Source organism: Dama dama, chromosome 19, assembly GCF_033118175.1.
Source record: "Dama dama isolate Ldn47 chromosome 19, ASM3311817v1, whole genome shotgun sequence".
NCBI classification, from domain to species: domain Eukaryota; kingdom Metazoa; phylum Chordata; class Mammalia; order Artiodactyla; family Cervidae; genus Dama; species Dama dama.
In genome coordinates, this window is record NC_083699.1 from 78,942,247 (window position 1) to 78,958,394 (window position 16,148).

Genomic DNA, 16,148 nt, shown 5'->3' on the forward strand with positions numbered 1-16,148 from the left:
GCTGAAAGGAAAAACAACTGAAATGAAATAAAATTCCACCTGCAGTATAGTCTCCACTAACACCTACAATTTTTTTCAGCTACTTCTTTAGGTACCTTTAGTTCCTGGCTTTTCCATTTTTTGTTAATGTGCCATGTTTTTGAATAAATATCACTCTGCCATTTTTCATGTCCCTTTAGATTTTAAAGGGGATTAAATAATTTTTAAAAGGATGTTTGTCCACTCTTATGATCCTTCTACCCATAAATGGCCCTAAATCCCTCAAAAGATCCTAAGTTTTAAGACACAAATAAAGGAACAAAAATTAACCTAAATGGGTCAGAGTTTTGGAGGCTCAGTTTTAATTATCTCAAAGTAAGAGCTTCATGGGACTAGCTCACGGTGCTTCTGTGACACATAATCATGTGGGTCAGGACTCCAGATGCAGATATGAGCAGCCACCCACTACACAGTGGAGGCAGAGGGGGATGTGTGCTGAACACAGCTGGCTGTCACAGCTGAGGGGGCTGTGGGTCAGTGAAGGCCAAATTTCCAGGGACATCAGCCGGAACCACGCCATGGAAGTGGCCCACTACCACTGCCCCCAAGCCCACGCCATTTCTTAGGATGGTGTGTGGGGGGGAGTCCTATGCCCACCCTGTCCCTCCACAAGCTCACCCCCAAGGCAGGGTCCCAGGTTGGTCCAACTGACTGGCAGAACCTATGTTCCACATTGGCATCCCAACTCAAGGCATGCAGGAGATGGAGGAATTGCTTGCTGTCTGTTTGCTTTTATCTAGGGAAGGCAGGACCCACAGCCCAGGGATCTACTACAATGTAAAGAGGCTGTCTAAAGATGCTGTTGCAGCTAACATGACAGATGTCTGCTACGATAATGTCTCGTGAAAATAGCAGGCAAATTGTCTAAACTGCTTGGCCTCTAGTGTTAAAAAAATGTGTAGCAAAAAGATGAGAAGAAAATATACAAAATTGTTAATGGTGATTATCTCTGTGGTGGATTGTGGTCTATGTTTTGTTTTCAAATTTTTCTATAATAAAGCTGTATCTTCTTATAAGCTAGAAAAATAAGAGCTGACCATTAAAGAAAGGATTAGTTAAAATAATTGCTGCCTTGCTAGATGGATGAAAACTCCTTGGAAGTCCTGAGCAGATTGAATAATCTGTTAAATAGGTGAATATTTGAATTTTTTTTAAAAAGCAAAAAGTTACTCTTATTTAAACTGGGGTCAAAATCTATTTCCTGTGACTTTGCCCTCAGTGGGTGCAGTAGCTGCTGATCAAATTAGAGAGTCATGGCAGCTTAAATCAGGAGGGCCTCAAGCATCACTTACCCTAATTTTATAGCACTCATCTCGGTTTGAAGTTTTAGAAAATACAAACATAGACACACATTTGTGCACACTGATCTGTCGGCTTCTCCAAGAGACCCAAGGGCAGGGGTCATGAATCCTCAGAGCTCACTACACCACAGACACACAGCAGGTGCTTCTGCACTCCTCACTGAGGTTCCAGAGTTCTTAGGCCATTTGGCTTTCTTGCCCCTTGAAGATCTTTCCTGCACTCCTATCCCTTGCTGGGCACAAGGAAGTGTGCAGTTCCAGCTTTGGAAAGACAGCCATGACTTCTGCTCTGGGGCTCCCCTCCCCATCTGGAATTCTGTTCCTCCCCCTCTGGACCTAGTTTGGGGAGCATAAACTATTTTCAAGGGCTCAGTGTACCTAATGTTCTTGCCCCTGCTCCATCTGGTTCTGAGGGTCTCTTTCTCACTTCGGACAGGGAGGACCCTCATCCCATTGGTCAGGGGCTTCTTCAGATCTTTTCTCTTTGACCTTGGTGTCTCCTTGGAGAATCAAAAGCTGAGAATTTGACTCATGTTCTCTGTAGTTTGTGGTGTCATCTTTTTCCTGACACAGCCTATGCTGCTTGTTCAATGGGAAATATATGAAAGGCTACAGGAAAATTTGGGGGAAAACAACCCTGAACATCTCAAAGATATCACCTACCCCATTTATATGGAAGGTGGGCCAATTTGACGGGAGTGGAATTAGCTATAGTTATCCAGATTTCCAGTCACTCTCCGAAGTTTGTCAGTTCTCTAGTGATTCTAGAAAGAAACGTTGCCGCTCAGGAAAGAGAACAAAAACTTTGCAAAATTAGTGAGTCTGAGGGGGTGCCTGTCTTTGCAGCTGCTAAAAAGTTTCTCGCAAACAGCTGAAGTTCTGATAAAATAAATATCAGTCATGTTACTTAGCAGTGGGTGACAGACTGAGTGTCACTGAGCAGGGACAAGCTTCTTGACTTGGTAAGTTTCTTTGCTCTTCTCAGCTGATATGACTCTCACACTATGTGACATGCAATGAGTTTCCTCCTTCAGTTTTAGGTAAGAAAGGTCAAATATCTTTGCTTCTGCTAAAGATGATTGAATTAGATGTTACCTGCCTTGATAGCCCTTCCTTCATCTGCAAAGCTGTGGACAAGTGGGATTTGATGCTTTATCATCAGGCTGCCAGATGGGGTTCAGATAACTGTATGTAAAATCCCATGCTCTGTTGCACAGTAGTTGATGTTTGCAAGGAAAAAGTAAGTATCTTAAAGCTTTTGATAACATTTGTTCCTTCCCAGTAAGAGAATATTGCAGGTTTGTGTGTGATTTTGTAAAGCCACGCATGTTAACCACTGTGACTTTTACAACTGCAAGTTGGCTGGGACGTGGTGAGTACTGGAAAAACACCATGAAGACATCATTTGGCTGCAGCTTTGACATCTTCAGGGATTACAGGAGAACAGCTGCATCCGTCATTTCAAGCCCCTTTATTATACCAACAGTTTGAGACGCCACTCTTAATAACATGAGGTCATTTTAAACCAAATTTTTGCTAGAACAGTCTCTCTGTAAAACACAATACCCAAGCAAGAATTTCTCTAGAATCCACCCTATTATCAAGTAGGGGTCCAGTAGGGTGTTCAAGACCCAGCAAAACCCATGTGATAGCCCCTGTCTGATGTGACTGGAGGTGGTCCTTGGTTATATAAGGGAACAACTTTAAAATGATGAAACGGCATAACTAAAACATTTATACTCAATTTAAGGGAAATATTATTGTACATTTTCTCTCATTTTTTGATGTGCAGCCAATGTCTAATGTCCTCTCATGAGAGGTCGCTTCATCTTTTTTGCATAAACTTGATTAAGTTTTCTAAGTTTACCTTCTTTAAAATGAAATGAAAATTTAGCAATCTCAGTTCAGAATGCTAGATTTTTACATTTTTAGATCAATGTTTTAAAACTGTCTTAACAGTTACTTAGCAATTTTTTTGCAACTTGTCATTATTAACCATTGTGGTAAACATTTGACCTAGTTTTTCTAGCAGAGACAACACTCACTCACCCTTCATCAGTTTGTCACATTTAAGTTACAGATTTATAATACTGGGCACAGGTGGCACAAACAAGTTTGGGAATAGACGCTGTGACTTGGGTAAATACATGTCTCAACTGGAAGGTGGTCCAGAGAGTGCCTGCTGGCTGCAGCACCCCCAGTACAAAAGCAGCCCTGGGCATCTGTTAGAAAGAACTGCAGAGCTCTGGTTAATCTAGGATTTGGTTATAGGGCCTTTGATTAAGAGTTTCTACTATAAATACATTTTCATTAATATGCATAGGTAGAAACTCTCAAATAACATTACTACAAAATGTATTCTAGTACAGGTCCTGCAGAACTTATCTTAATGAACAGCTAAGGCTCACTTCTAATCAGTGGAATCTGTCTGCACACATAATTGGTGCGCTAAAGTGCTTCTCCCTGGCAATCTGTTTACACCGTGGCACTGTAATTGGTTTGTTCATCAGTCTTTCTTTCAGTAGATGGGAAGAGATAATGTTTTGGTCCACTCCTCATTAGTTATAAGAAATTTTAAATTAATAAATTGGAAATATGATGAGCTCTTGTTCCATTTATACGTGCTTGAATACCTCTGTCAATGTTTTTATATTTTTTTCTTCTCCTAAATACTGGTAGCTCCTAAATACTCCTAAATAAAGTATGATATGCTAAGGGTAGTTTTAAAAAGAAAATAAATAGATATTGATTCTGCTGATACTGAGTTGATTTGGAAAATTTTAGAGCTGAGAGAAAAAGAGAAGCATGTGTATTTATATACGCAGAGTCAGAGAGGAAAGGAGAAAGTCAAAAAGAGAATCAGATGCAGAGACACAGTGACAGATTTTATAATTATATTCACACACACAAATATATATATGTATTAATATACAGTGTGTGAGAGAGAAAGAGAAACACAAAAATAGGAATAGTGAGAGAAATAGAAAAGCAGACAGAAACAGGAAAGCAGATAAGGAGATGCAGGAAATACACAAGGAGAGAAAGACAGAAATAGAGATGTCCTGAGAGGCAAAGAGAAATGGAGACACCTAGCAGCTGAGGGAGAGCCGCCTCGGCCATGCCCATGCAAGCTTAGTCCTGTCTCTGCTGGTGTGAGCAGCGGGGAGGGCGGCAGGTGCAGAGGGCCCCACCAGGACAGAAGCAGGCCAGGTCCCCAGGAGTCACAGGCCGGAGCAGACCTCTGAGTAGGTTATGGCCTGGGCATTAATTAGATGGTCCTGTACCACTGTTCATATCTCTTAAATGTGTATTTTAGTTCTAAATGTATTTTAAAAAAATTTTTTTTTTTTTGGCTGCAGAAAGGTACTGAAGGAAATCTGTATTGGAGAACTCAATCCAAATGAGACTGTGCAGGCCACTTTGGAGGCCCAGCTCCTTTCCAAGCTGAATCACCCAGCTATTGTCAAGTTCCATGCAAACTTTGTGGAGCAGGATAAGTTCTGCATTATCACAGAGTATTGTGAGGTGAGACTCTCCTTCTGATTTTGAAATCTTAATAAAAATCTGTTTCATAGTAAAAAGCTGTCTGTAAAGAGATATCTAAGAAGTTGAATGAGCCAGCCACAAAGTGAATATAAATATTTACCTGGGATAGGGTGTCTTGCTGCTAAGAGTGATCAAACTGTTTCTGACCAAGGGTTTCTTTTTGGGGGGAAATTCAGAATCAATGTATTTTAAGGAGGAATTGCTGCATAAAAATGATCCAGCATTTTTTTGGTGTGTGTGGGGGTGCATCCTTAAGCCTCTGACAATGGTTCGATTACTAGATGGACATTTAAAGCCATATCAGAGGCCTGGGCAGAGCAGAGGGGCACGGCCGAGTCCTGGACTCTAGCTCTGTGGTTCATTTTCCCCAGTGGGAACTTGGAAGTGGGAATACAGCTCATTCTCCCCATTAAAAGTCTTCATGTTAACTGACTTGTGATTCATGGCTTCAGGTATTTGCAGTTTTCCCTGCCATTCCATGTTCCCCCCAAGTGATAATAGTTGTGCATGTTACCGAGCCCCAAGTGAATATGAAGTTGCTGAGAAAGGTGCCAGGGGTGAGGCTGGCAGGGTGTAGTGTAATGTGGGTCTGTGTGTTCACTCCTGGAGACTAGAGAGAGGGGAGTTAACAGGAGTTGGGTCAGAAAGAGAATACCCAAACTTGACCCTGCTCAGGAAGTATCTCCCAGAACATTACGAGAGCTAGCGTAAGTCAAATGAGACTTCAAAGAATCTTGTGTTTAGAATGTGTTCAGTTCATCATCTGGGTGTGGCTGGAGCCCAAGAGAAATGATGCTAGGAAGAAAGAAGATGCTTTTTAGAGTGGGTGGCAGGCCTGTTTGGCTCAGAGAGTGCTGGGTATTTGAGGTGCAGAAGAGGGAGGAGAAGCAAGTCAGAAGGAGTAAAGATAGCAACAAAATTCAGCCTTGATTTGCTTTACACAGCAGCTGGTGTGTCATCCGAAATGAAGCCACGAGCCAAGTTCGAATATTTGAAAGTTTGATGCTGTCCAGGTCTGAGCTATTCCCCTTCAGGACAGTCTCCCTGGCACAGCCTTGCCGGGAGTTTGCCCATCAAATCTTGTTCCTCCTCTACTTGAAGGAGAAGGAGGGGAAAAAAAGAAAAATAACCAGAATATTTGAGTGATTATTTCTCCTTCATCCAGTGGATTGTTAAGAAAAATCAGTAAAATGATGAGGTGTACAGAATGTGACTGAGAACACCTACTCCAGCAATTATGTCACTGATCCATGCAAAACCCAGGGATTTACAAATGTAGCTACACTCTGATCCATCAGCCATAATTTAATCATTTTTTCTTTTTGCCCCATTCAGTTTAATAAACTATCTTCTGTAGGAAACAGCTGACTCCTATTGCTTTTACTGTTACTGGTACCTCTGCTGCTGCTTTCAGCACACTGAATTTTCCACAGAGACTTTCTCAGTTGTAAAATATTTTTCACTGTAGTGAGAACTGTTCAGTGGAACTTTGTGTGATGATAATGCTCAGTATTTGTGCTGTCCAATATGGTAGTTGCTAGTCACATATGACTCTAGCACCTGCTGAAGTATGGCTAATGTGGTTGAGGAGTTGAACTTTATTTAAATTAATTTAAATGTAAATAACCATGTGTAGCTAGTGGCTACCATATTTAACAGATCTTGATGATAAACTATAACTTTCTTTCCTTATATTAATTTTTAATTATTAATTTAAATGTAATTTGGATCTACTAGAAAAGTTACAAAACACAGTGAACTCCCGGATATCCTCCATCCAGATTTCAGTTCAGTTCAGTTCAGTTGCTCAATTGTGTCCGACACTTTGCGATCCCATGGACTGCAGCACATCAGGCCTCCCTGTCCATCACCAACTCCTGGAGTTTACTCAAACTCATGTCCATTGAGTTGGTGATGCCATCTAACCATCTCATTCTCTGTTGTCCCCTTCTCCTCCCATCTTCAATCTTTCCCAGCATCAGGGTCTTTTCAAATGAGTCAGTTCTTTGCATCAGGTGGCCACAGTGTTGGAGTTTCAGCTTCAGCATCAGTCCTTCCAATGAATATTCAGGACTGATTTCCTTTAGGATTGACTGGTTGGGCCTCCTTGCAGTCCAAGGGACTCTCAAGAGTCTTCTCCAACACCACAGTTCAAAAGCATCAATTCTTCGGCACTCAGCTTTCTTTACAGTCCAGCTCTCACATTCATACGTGACTACTGAAAAAACCATAGCCTTGACTAGATGGACCTTTGTTGGCAAAGTAATGTCTCTGCTTTTTAATATGCTATCTAGGTTGGTCATGGCTTTTCTTCCAAGGAGCAAGCGTCTTTTAATTTCATGGCTACAGCCACCATCTGCAGTGATTTTGGAGCCCCCAAAAATAAAGTCTGTCACTATTTCCACTGTTTCCCCATCTATTTGCCATGAAGTGATGGGACCAGATGCTATGATCTTAGTTTTCTGAATGTTGAGTTTTAAAGCCAACTTTTTCACTCTCCTCTTTCAAGGCATGTCATGGCACAAATAAACTAAAGCCATTTTAAAGGGGTGAATTTTATGACATGGGAATTATATCTCAATTAAAGAGGGAAAAAGTCCCATTGGCCTGCTTCCCCACAGGATCTAATCTTTCTTGTAACAATTCCATATACATAACTTATGAGGCCCCTGCAAGGGACATGCCTGATTACAAGTCACCATGCTCAGGGAAGCCCAAGATTGGACATCCACATCTGGTGAGTACAATTCATTTATCATTTAAGTCTAGATGCAACTTTACAAGAGACATTCTCATCATGTTAAGTAGCACAACTGACTAGAGTTGAGCATAGGTCAGATTCCAGACAGGGATTTATTAAAACTTTACCCATACCGACAAAAAAAAAGTGCAGTCCAAGGAGTAAGCGTCTTTTAGTTTCATCCAGGTTTACCAGTTGTTATTTCCCACATCTGCTTTATTATTCTGTTTATCTGTCTATCTACTTTTTTTCCCTGAACCAGCTGAGAGTAAGTTGCAGCCACGTTGCCCCTTTGTCCTAAATCCTCCTGTGGGTGTTTTCTAAGACTAAGGATATTTCCTTAACATAACTACAGTACAAAGATCAAACTCAGGAAATGAACATTGATGCAATGCTAGTGTGTCTCAGTGTGCGACCCCATACCAGCAGCATCAGCATCGTGTGGCATCTTTACTGAGAGATAGATTGTTCGCTCCCACCTCAGCCATAATGAATCTGGGAATTCTGGGGGTGGGGTCTGGCCATCTGTGTTTTGCCAAGCCCCCAGGTGAGGCTGAAGCACACTGCAATTTGGGAAACACCCATCTAACCCACAATTCACACTCAAATTGAGCCCATCTGTCCCAATTATATCTTTAAAAAGGACATTTCTGTAGGAATTTTTTCTCCCGCAGGATCCAATCCAGGATCATTTGTGTTACTTTTTAAACGCTGGTGGTTTCCGCAGGCAAAGCTGCGCCTCCCACCCCGGGGCCGTTGCCATGGTAACGGCCTTGGCCGGCAGCCGGGGAGCAGCTGCGGGGCTTCCTGGCTCCACCTGCTGAGCTGTCAGCACTCTCTTTCCTGACTCGGAGGGATGACGGCGTGTGGGTCGCTATTTTTCCTTGCTAACCGAGATATTTCTCATCTTCGCACCCAAACTTGATCTTAACTCACAGAAGCCTGGTATTATCCTCTCTTTATTGAGGTAAAATAATAATATTGGAAATGGCAGATGGCCAGACTTGCACCTCATAGGAAAATGTTATCACCATCGAAATAGCTGGTGGTTTTTAATCTCCAAGTTTCCTCCTCTGTAATTTAACCCGAGGCCTTTCAAGATTGAAATACATATAAATGCATTCACAAGGCCCCTTATATTCACCACCCAATGCTTTGGACTCATCGCATCAGGTTATGAGTGTTGTGTTGTTGTTTAGTTCAACATGGTGTCTGGTTCTTTGTGACCCCAGGGACTGTAGCCTGCCAGGCTTCTCTGTCCATGGAATTTCCCAGGCAAGAATACTGGAATGGGTTGCCATTTCCTTTTCTAGGGGATCTTCCAGGCCTAGGGATTGAACCTGAGTCTCCTACATTGCAGGCAGACTCTTTACTACAGAATCACCGGAGAAGACCAATTATGAATGTAAAAAGCAAATAACCTGATTATCACAACTTCCTGTCATGATGTAACCAAATCTTTAATGGGCAATAGTACCCAAACTACAAAAGTGACAGAATATTTCAAATATTGGTGTCTTTATTCTCTTCCAGCCAGGGAAATGGGACTACTTGCTGTCCCCTGCCTCTTCTCCACAGTTTCACACCTCTTCATTTGTGCCCTTTCAGAACATCCTTCCTCCTGGCTCCAAGTTTTCAGTTCCCACCCATCCTCCCAGGCCCCGTGAAATGCCACCCCCTCTACAAAGACTCCTGTTCTGTGCAGTTCAGTTCAGCCACTCAGTTGTGTCCGACTCTTTGGGACCTCATGAACTGCAGCACTCCAGGCCTCCCTGTCCATCACCAACTCCTGGAGTCACCCAAACCCATGTCCATTGTGTCAGTGATGCCATCCAACCATCTCATCCTCTGTCATCCCCTTCTCCTCCTGCCCTCAATGCTTCCCAGCATCAGGGTCTTTTCATGAGTCAGCTCTCCGAATGAGGTGGCCAAAGTATTGGAGTTTCAGATTCCACATCAGTCCCTCCAATGAATACCCAGAACTGATCTCCTTGAGGATGGACTGGTTGGATCTCCTTGCAGTCCAAGGGACTCTCAAGAGTCTTCTCCAACACCACAGTTCAAAAGCATCAATTCTTCTGCGCTCAGCTTTCTTGATAGTCCAACTCTCACATCCATACATGACTACTGGAAAAACCATAGCCTTGACTAGACAGACCTTGCTGGCAAAGTAATGTCTCTTCTTTTTAATATGCTCTCCAGGTTGGTCATAACTTACCTTCCAAGGAGTAAGCGTTGCATCAAAAAAGCACTGTTCAGTGCAGTTCATGGCTGCAATCACCATCTGCAGTAATTTTGGAGCCCAGAAAAATAAAGTCAGCCACTGTTTCCACTGTTTCCCCATCTATTTGCCATGAAGTGATGGGACTGGATGCCATGATCATAGTTTTCTGAATGTTGAACTTTAAGCCAACTTTTTCACTCTCTTTCACTTTCATCAAGAGACTTTAGTTCTTCTTCACTTTCTGCCATAAGGGTAGTGTCATCTGCATATCTGAGGTTATTGATATTTCTCCCGGCAATCTTGATTCCAGCTTGTGCTTCCTCCAGCCCACTGTTTCTCATGATGTACTCTGCATAGGAGTTAAATAAGCAGGGTGACAATATACAGCCTTGATGTATTCCTTTTCCTATTTGGAACCAGTCTGTTGTTCCATGTCCAGTTCTAACTGTTGCTTCCTGATCTGCATACAGGTTTCTCAAGAGGAAGGTCAGGTGGTCTGGTATTCCCATCTCTTTCAGAATTTTCCAGAGTTTATTGTGATCCACACAGTCAAAGGCTTTGGTATAGTCAATAAAGCAGAAATAGATGTTTTTCTGGAACTCTCTTGCTATTTTGAATGATACAGAGGATGTTGGCAATTTGATCTCTGGTTCCTCTGCCGTTTTGAAAACCAGCTTGAACATCTGGAAGTTCACGGTTCACATATTGCTGAAGCCTGGCTTGGAGAATTTTGAGCATTACTAGTGTGTGAGATGAGTGCAATTGTGCCATAGTTTGAGCATTCTCTGGCATTACTTTTCTTTGGGATTGGAATGAAACTGACCTTTTCCAGTCCTGTGGCCACTGCTGAGTTTTCCAAATTTGCTGCCATATTGAATGCAGCACTTTCACAGAATCATCTTTTAGAATTTGAAATAGCTCAACTGGAATTCCATCACCTCCACTAGCTTTGTTCATAGTGATGCTTCCTAAGGCAGACCAATCAATATCACGGTAATCCAAGTTTATGCCCCGACCAGTAATGCTGAAGAAGCTGAAGGTAAACAGTTCTATGAAGATCTACAAGACCTGCTAGAACTAACACAGAAAAAAGATGTCCTTTTCATTATACGGGACTGGAATGCAAAAGTAGGACGTCAAGAAACACCTGGAGTAACAGGCAAATTTGGCCTTGGAGTACAGAATGAAGCAGGGCAAAGGCTAATAGAGTTCTGCCAAGAGAATGCACTGGTCATAGCAAACACCGTCTTCCAACAGCACAGGAGAAGACTCTACACATGGACATCACCAGATGGTCAACACTGAAATCAGATTGATTATATTCCTTGCAGCCAAAGATGGAGAAGCTCTATACAGTCAGCAAAAACAAGACCTGGAGCTGACTGTGGCTCAGATCATGAACTCCTTATTGCCAAATTCAGACTTAAATTGAAGAAAGTGGGGAAAACCACTAAACGATTTAGGTATGACCTAAATAAAATCCCTTATGACTATACAGTGGAAGTGAGAAATAAATTTAAGGGACTAGATCTGATAGAGTGCCTGATGAACTATGGACGGAGGTTACTGACATTGTACAGGAGACAGGGAGCAAGACCATCCCCAAAAAAAGAAATGCAAAACACCAAAATGGCTGTCTGAGGAGGCCTTACAAATAGCTGTGAAGAGAAGTGAAAAGCAAAGGAGAGTGAAAATGCCTCCTTGAACTCCAGAAGCCAAATCAAATTAAAGACTTTTTACAAAAAATTAAAAAAAAAAAAAAAGAAAAGCAAAGGAGAAAAGAAAGGTATACCCATTTGAATGCAGACTTCTATTATCTCCTGGCCGAAAAATCACTCCTCACTTAATCCCTGACTCTCATAGTATTTCAGCTGGGTGACACTCAGAACATTATACATAGTATAATCCATCTCAGACTCTTAGCATGTGGGACTGATCTTTTTCTGATGCATTTTTGTGTCGCATGATGAAGCCCGTGTAGTGAGCCACAAAGAAGTTAGTACTCAGGAAATTTCTTTCCTTTTGACGAATTCTTTACCATTTGCTTCCAGCTGCTTCCCACCTTATTTCTGTCAAGTGCCGATATGTAAAAGATTAAATATTGGCTCCTTCTATCTGTCATATATGTTGAAATCACTTTGCCAGAAAGCAGAGAAGGTTGTCTTTTTCCTGCACTGTGATATTAATATGGCTAAATAAAAATTATATCAATATAGTGGTAGTGCTCAACCTTGGCTGCACTCTGGAATCATCTGGAAAGCTTTCAAAACTCCTGAGGGCTGAAGCCCTCCTCCAGAAAGTCTGATTTAATTGGTCTGGGGTATGACCCAGAAGGACTTTTGAAAGCTCTCCAGGTGATCTAATGGGCTGCCAGGGCAGAGAACTGCAAAAGAGGGAGGATGGCCAGTGTAGAAGCAGAAAGGTAGAGTCAGATTGAAAACTGAGTCAGCGTTTATGGAGCATTGAGCAAAGATGAGGCTCAGCTGTGAATGGGGCTGGGTGGGGCAGGGGGGAACTGGTGAGGGGGGAAGTCTGGCGGGCCCTGCTGGTTGTGGTTTTCTACTCAGACCATCAGATGGGTGCTGTTATTCATGAACATTACCCCATCTTGTTCTCCTGGTTCCCTGAGCAACTTTCTATCCTATTTCTTTTCAAACTTTCATGCCCTGATATTTGCATTTTTTTTTAGTGCTAGTTGCCTGGAGCTGCTTTACTGTTATGTTTGCCTAATTGTGATTATGAATTTTCCTCATTCTTTCTACATTTACTAATTAGGGTTCTTCTGTTAGAAAGAGCTATCCGATTGTTCCTTCCCTTCCGTTGATGTCTTTATTCAATTATTTGTATCAGTATGGACTCGTGGATATTTATTTTATTCTTTGGGTTATTGCCCGATGCTGTCATTATTATTTTGTTTCTTAATTTGGCACAGCTTTGGCTGGTGGGGCTTCTTCAAATTGGCTCCTGTGTCCTCTAACCATGCCCCCATTCTTTTTCAAGGAGAAGTAGATTCTTATTTCTTAGTTATATTTTGTAGATGAGGAAATGGGACTCTGGAGAGGTGGAATGATTTTCTGGCAATCTCATGTCTGGAATGTTGGATTTCATCCAGGGCAGGAGCAGGGTCACAGGGGAACAGGGAAAGCTGCTCTTTTCTTTTCTTACTTGGCTTACTCCTTTTCCTCCCTTAATATTTAATGGAGTCAACCAAATAGTTCATGGTTCCTACCTTCCCAAACATGAAATTATCTCTTTCTACCTGGACATGAATTAATATAGTTGGATTGTTTTCTTGTTCATATCAGCAGTGCTAACCAAACATGTTTCAGATGGTGGCCCTAAACTAAAGATAGATTTTAACACAGCCACACTAATCAAGCCTGTCTTTGTGAATTATGCAAAATATGAAAATAACACTTTAACTTACAAGATGAACAAGTTCTGGGGAATCTGATGTACAGCATGACCATGGTTAGCAATACTGCAGTGTACACCTGAAATTTGTCAAGGGAGTAGATCTTAAGTGCTCTCAACACACCTGCATGTGTATACACACACACACACACACATGCACACAGGAACCATGTGAGATATTGGATGTGTCAATCAACTTGACTGTGGTAGTCATCTCACAGTGCACGTGCTCACCAGATCATCATGTTGCACATGAAAGCTGCTCCTTCCCTTGGCTTATTCTCACTTATGTTTTGTGTCTTTATCTACCTCTATTTATATAATACATGCATATGCATAGCCACAGAAATACATGTGTATCAATTTGAATACACAAATATGTCTTAATATAATGATGATTTAATTAATTATTGTATTTTCTATCAGTAGGAGACTAGATAGGTTTTGCAAGTAGAAAGTATGTGGACTTTGGCATCACATTTATAGATTAAAGCATTGTTTTATGTCACTTCCTAAGAAAAAGTAAGTTGTACCATTTTATTCTAATTCATGTACATTTACCTCAGTAGGAAGAAACTTACACTAAAAGGATTTGGAAGAAAATTGACAACTAAACCCAAGAGTGCTCAGTTATATTGTCAGACATAAACAGCATGATACCACATGGTATTCTGTAGTAACCATTTAGAAACTAGGTCTTCTTATTTTGCATTTAAGAACATAACATGATTTGACATTTCCCCCACTTTTTATGAACTCCATTTACAGATATGAAAGCATATCATTATAAAATCTTATTCAACCTTCACTTTCTCAAATACATCTTTTGCCTTTGAAATTTTTCAAACTATTGGACAAAATGTTCCCATTAGTAGGTGAGACATTTGGCCCATTTGTATTATTATCTAACCGCATTTTCTTAAAGTGTGGTCTATAACCTGTCCCAAAGTCACTTAGGATGCTTGTTAAAAATACAGAATTCTTTGGTCCTCTCCTAATTTACCAAAGCAGAGCCTCTGTTGATACAGCCCAGTAATAAACATTTTAAACACTCTACTTGGATGTGTCTGACACATGCAAAATTTTGAGGTCTACTGGAAGGATGTGTCAGAACATTATTTAAAGGAGATGTAGAGTGTGAGGGAGTGATGTAGAGTGTGAGGGAATGATGTAGAGTGTGAGGGAGCTGAATCTTAAGATGTCAGCCCAGAAAATTAATCAGGGGCAGCTCTTTCATTTTAAAATGAAGAAGTAGGGCAGAACAATTTTTCAGACTGCTTCTAGCCCTAAAATTCTGAGATTATTTTGCCCTTTGTGTATGCTCTGAACATTGCAGTTGCATTGTACTCAGGCTCTGAGAAGGCTCTCCTCCCTCCTTTAAACTGGATATAAGTGCTTCTATTGATGACTTAAAAAAAACAGATTAATTTTTTAAATGAAGTCCTTTTAAGATTTAAAACTTTTTAATGGCTATCAAAGATGGAGTTCAGACACTATATTTGAGTTGCTCTTCATTTCTTCAAGGTTTTGGCATTTCAATCTCATGTTGGTTAACTTGGATGGTGGAAGGAGGCTAGACCATTAACCCATCAAATGGCATATTTTGGGTTACAGATTTTTGAAACCTTAGAATTTAACATCAGGGCTTTTATTGCAACTTTCAAGGGGATGACGTTAGTGAAGGAAAACATTTTCTGTCAGCAGCGTAGACTTAGAACAGCATTAATATTGGTTGAAGTTAAAGTCTTTTTGAACCTTCTCATTAGAGTTGCTTTAGCAATAAATGTCATCATTAAATATTTCTCAAATACAAAGTCAGGGAAACAGAACAGGCCTACAGATACTGTAATAAGAACTTGTGAAACCAAAGTGTGACATTTCATCCAAAACATTTGATTTTTACTTCGATGATGGCTTAACAAAAGAAATAAATGCTTTTCATATTGCTCAATTAAAATCAGACTACTTCACAAAAAATTGTTTCTTTCTTTCTGTATGAAATTTGTTGCGTGTCTTAATTTGTGAGTGATTTGACCACCTTAATTAAATCCTAAGAAAATCTACAGAGTGTTTATTAAAGAACAAAGTAAATACAAGACAAATAGCTTTTCTTATAGATAAACATGCAGAATGAAAACTTCAGGGTGGGGAATAACTTAAGGAGGATAAGATCCAGCTCTATGATTAATTTGATTTTTTAGCATTCTGTTTTCTTGTCAGTAGAACATGTCCTTTGCTTAATGCTAAAAACTAGTACATTTGTTATTCTTATGTCTCTACCCGAGAAGAGTGTTTGTGTACACCTTCTTTTGACATTTCACTTTGAGGCCTAGTATTGAAGACCCTCATCTTTTTATTCCCCAGTAGTCTGAGTTACAGACTACTAACTAACTTTCTTTAGTTACTAATTTTAGTAACTAAATTTCTTTAGTTACAGGAAATGTGCACACACTTAATAGCATCAATGCAAGAAATAGACAAGCAGCCACTTACTCCCTGAGGGTGGAGTTAAGGGGGTAATAGACCAAGAATGAATGTCGCCCAGGAAGGGTGCTCCTCTGTGGCCAGGATGACTCACAAGGAGATCAATGCTGAAGCGGACACAAACGTGTAGAAATTTATATTTCTTTAGCTAATATAGTTTTAGAATGATCATAGGAAATGAAAAGCAGTGTTGCAGTTTGGAGACAAATTCCTAAAAGAAGTGTTATTTGAACATGCAGATATATTTCTCTAAATTTCAGTATTTTTGAAGCAGGCAAAAATACATACACAAAGGCCATTTTTTGTATGGGTGACTGTACTTATATATGACTTCCTAAAATAAGAAATATTGGTTTGAAGCTATCAACTTCACTGATATTTAAGACAAGCTTTTCATTTC

The 16,148-nt window shown here is 40.7% G+C and overlaps 1 protein-coding gene across 6 annotated transcripts in view; it reads left to right on the forward strand.

The window, feature by feature from the left end:
• The window catches only part of NEK11 (NIMA related kinase 11), a 279,485-nt gene that overhangs the window by 61,633 nt on the left and 201,704 nt on the right, over window positions 1-16,148 (forward strand). For all 6 annotated transcript variants that reach the window (XM_061167582.1, XM_061167584.1, XM_061167587.1 and 3 more), the window contains one exon: window positions 4,700-4,865. In XM_061167582.1, the coding sequence (XP_061023565.1) occupies window positions 4,700-4,865 (166 nt within the window). The remainder of the gene's footprint in view (window positions 1-4,699; window positions 4,866-16,148) is intronic.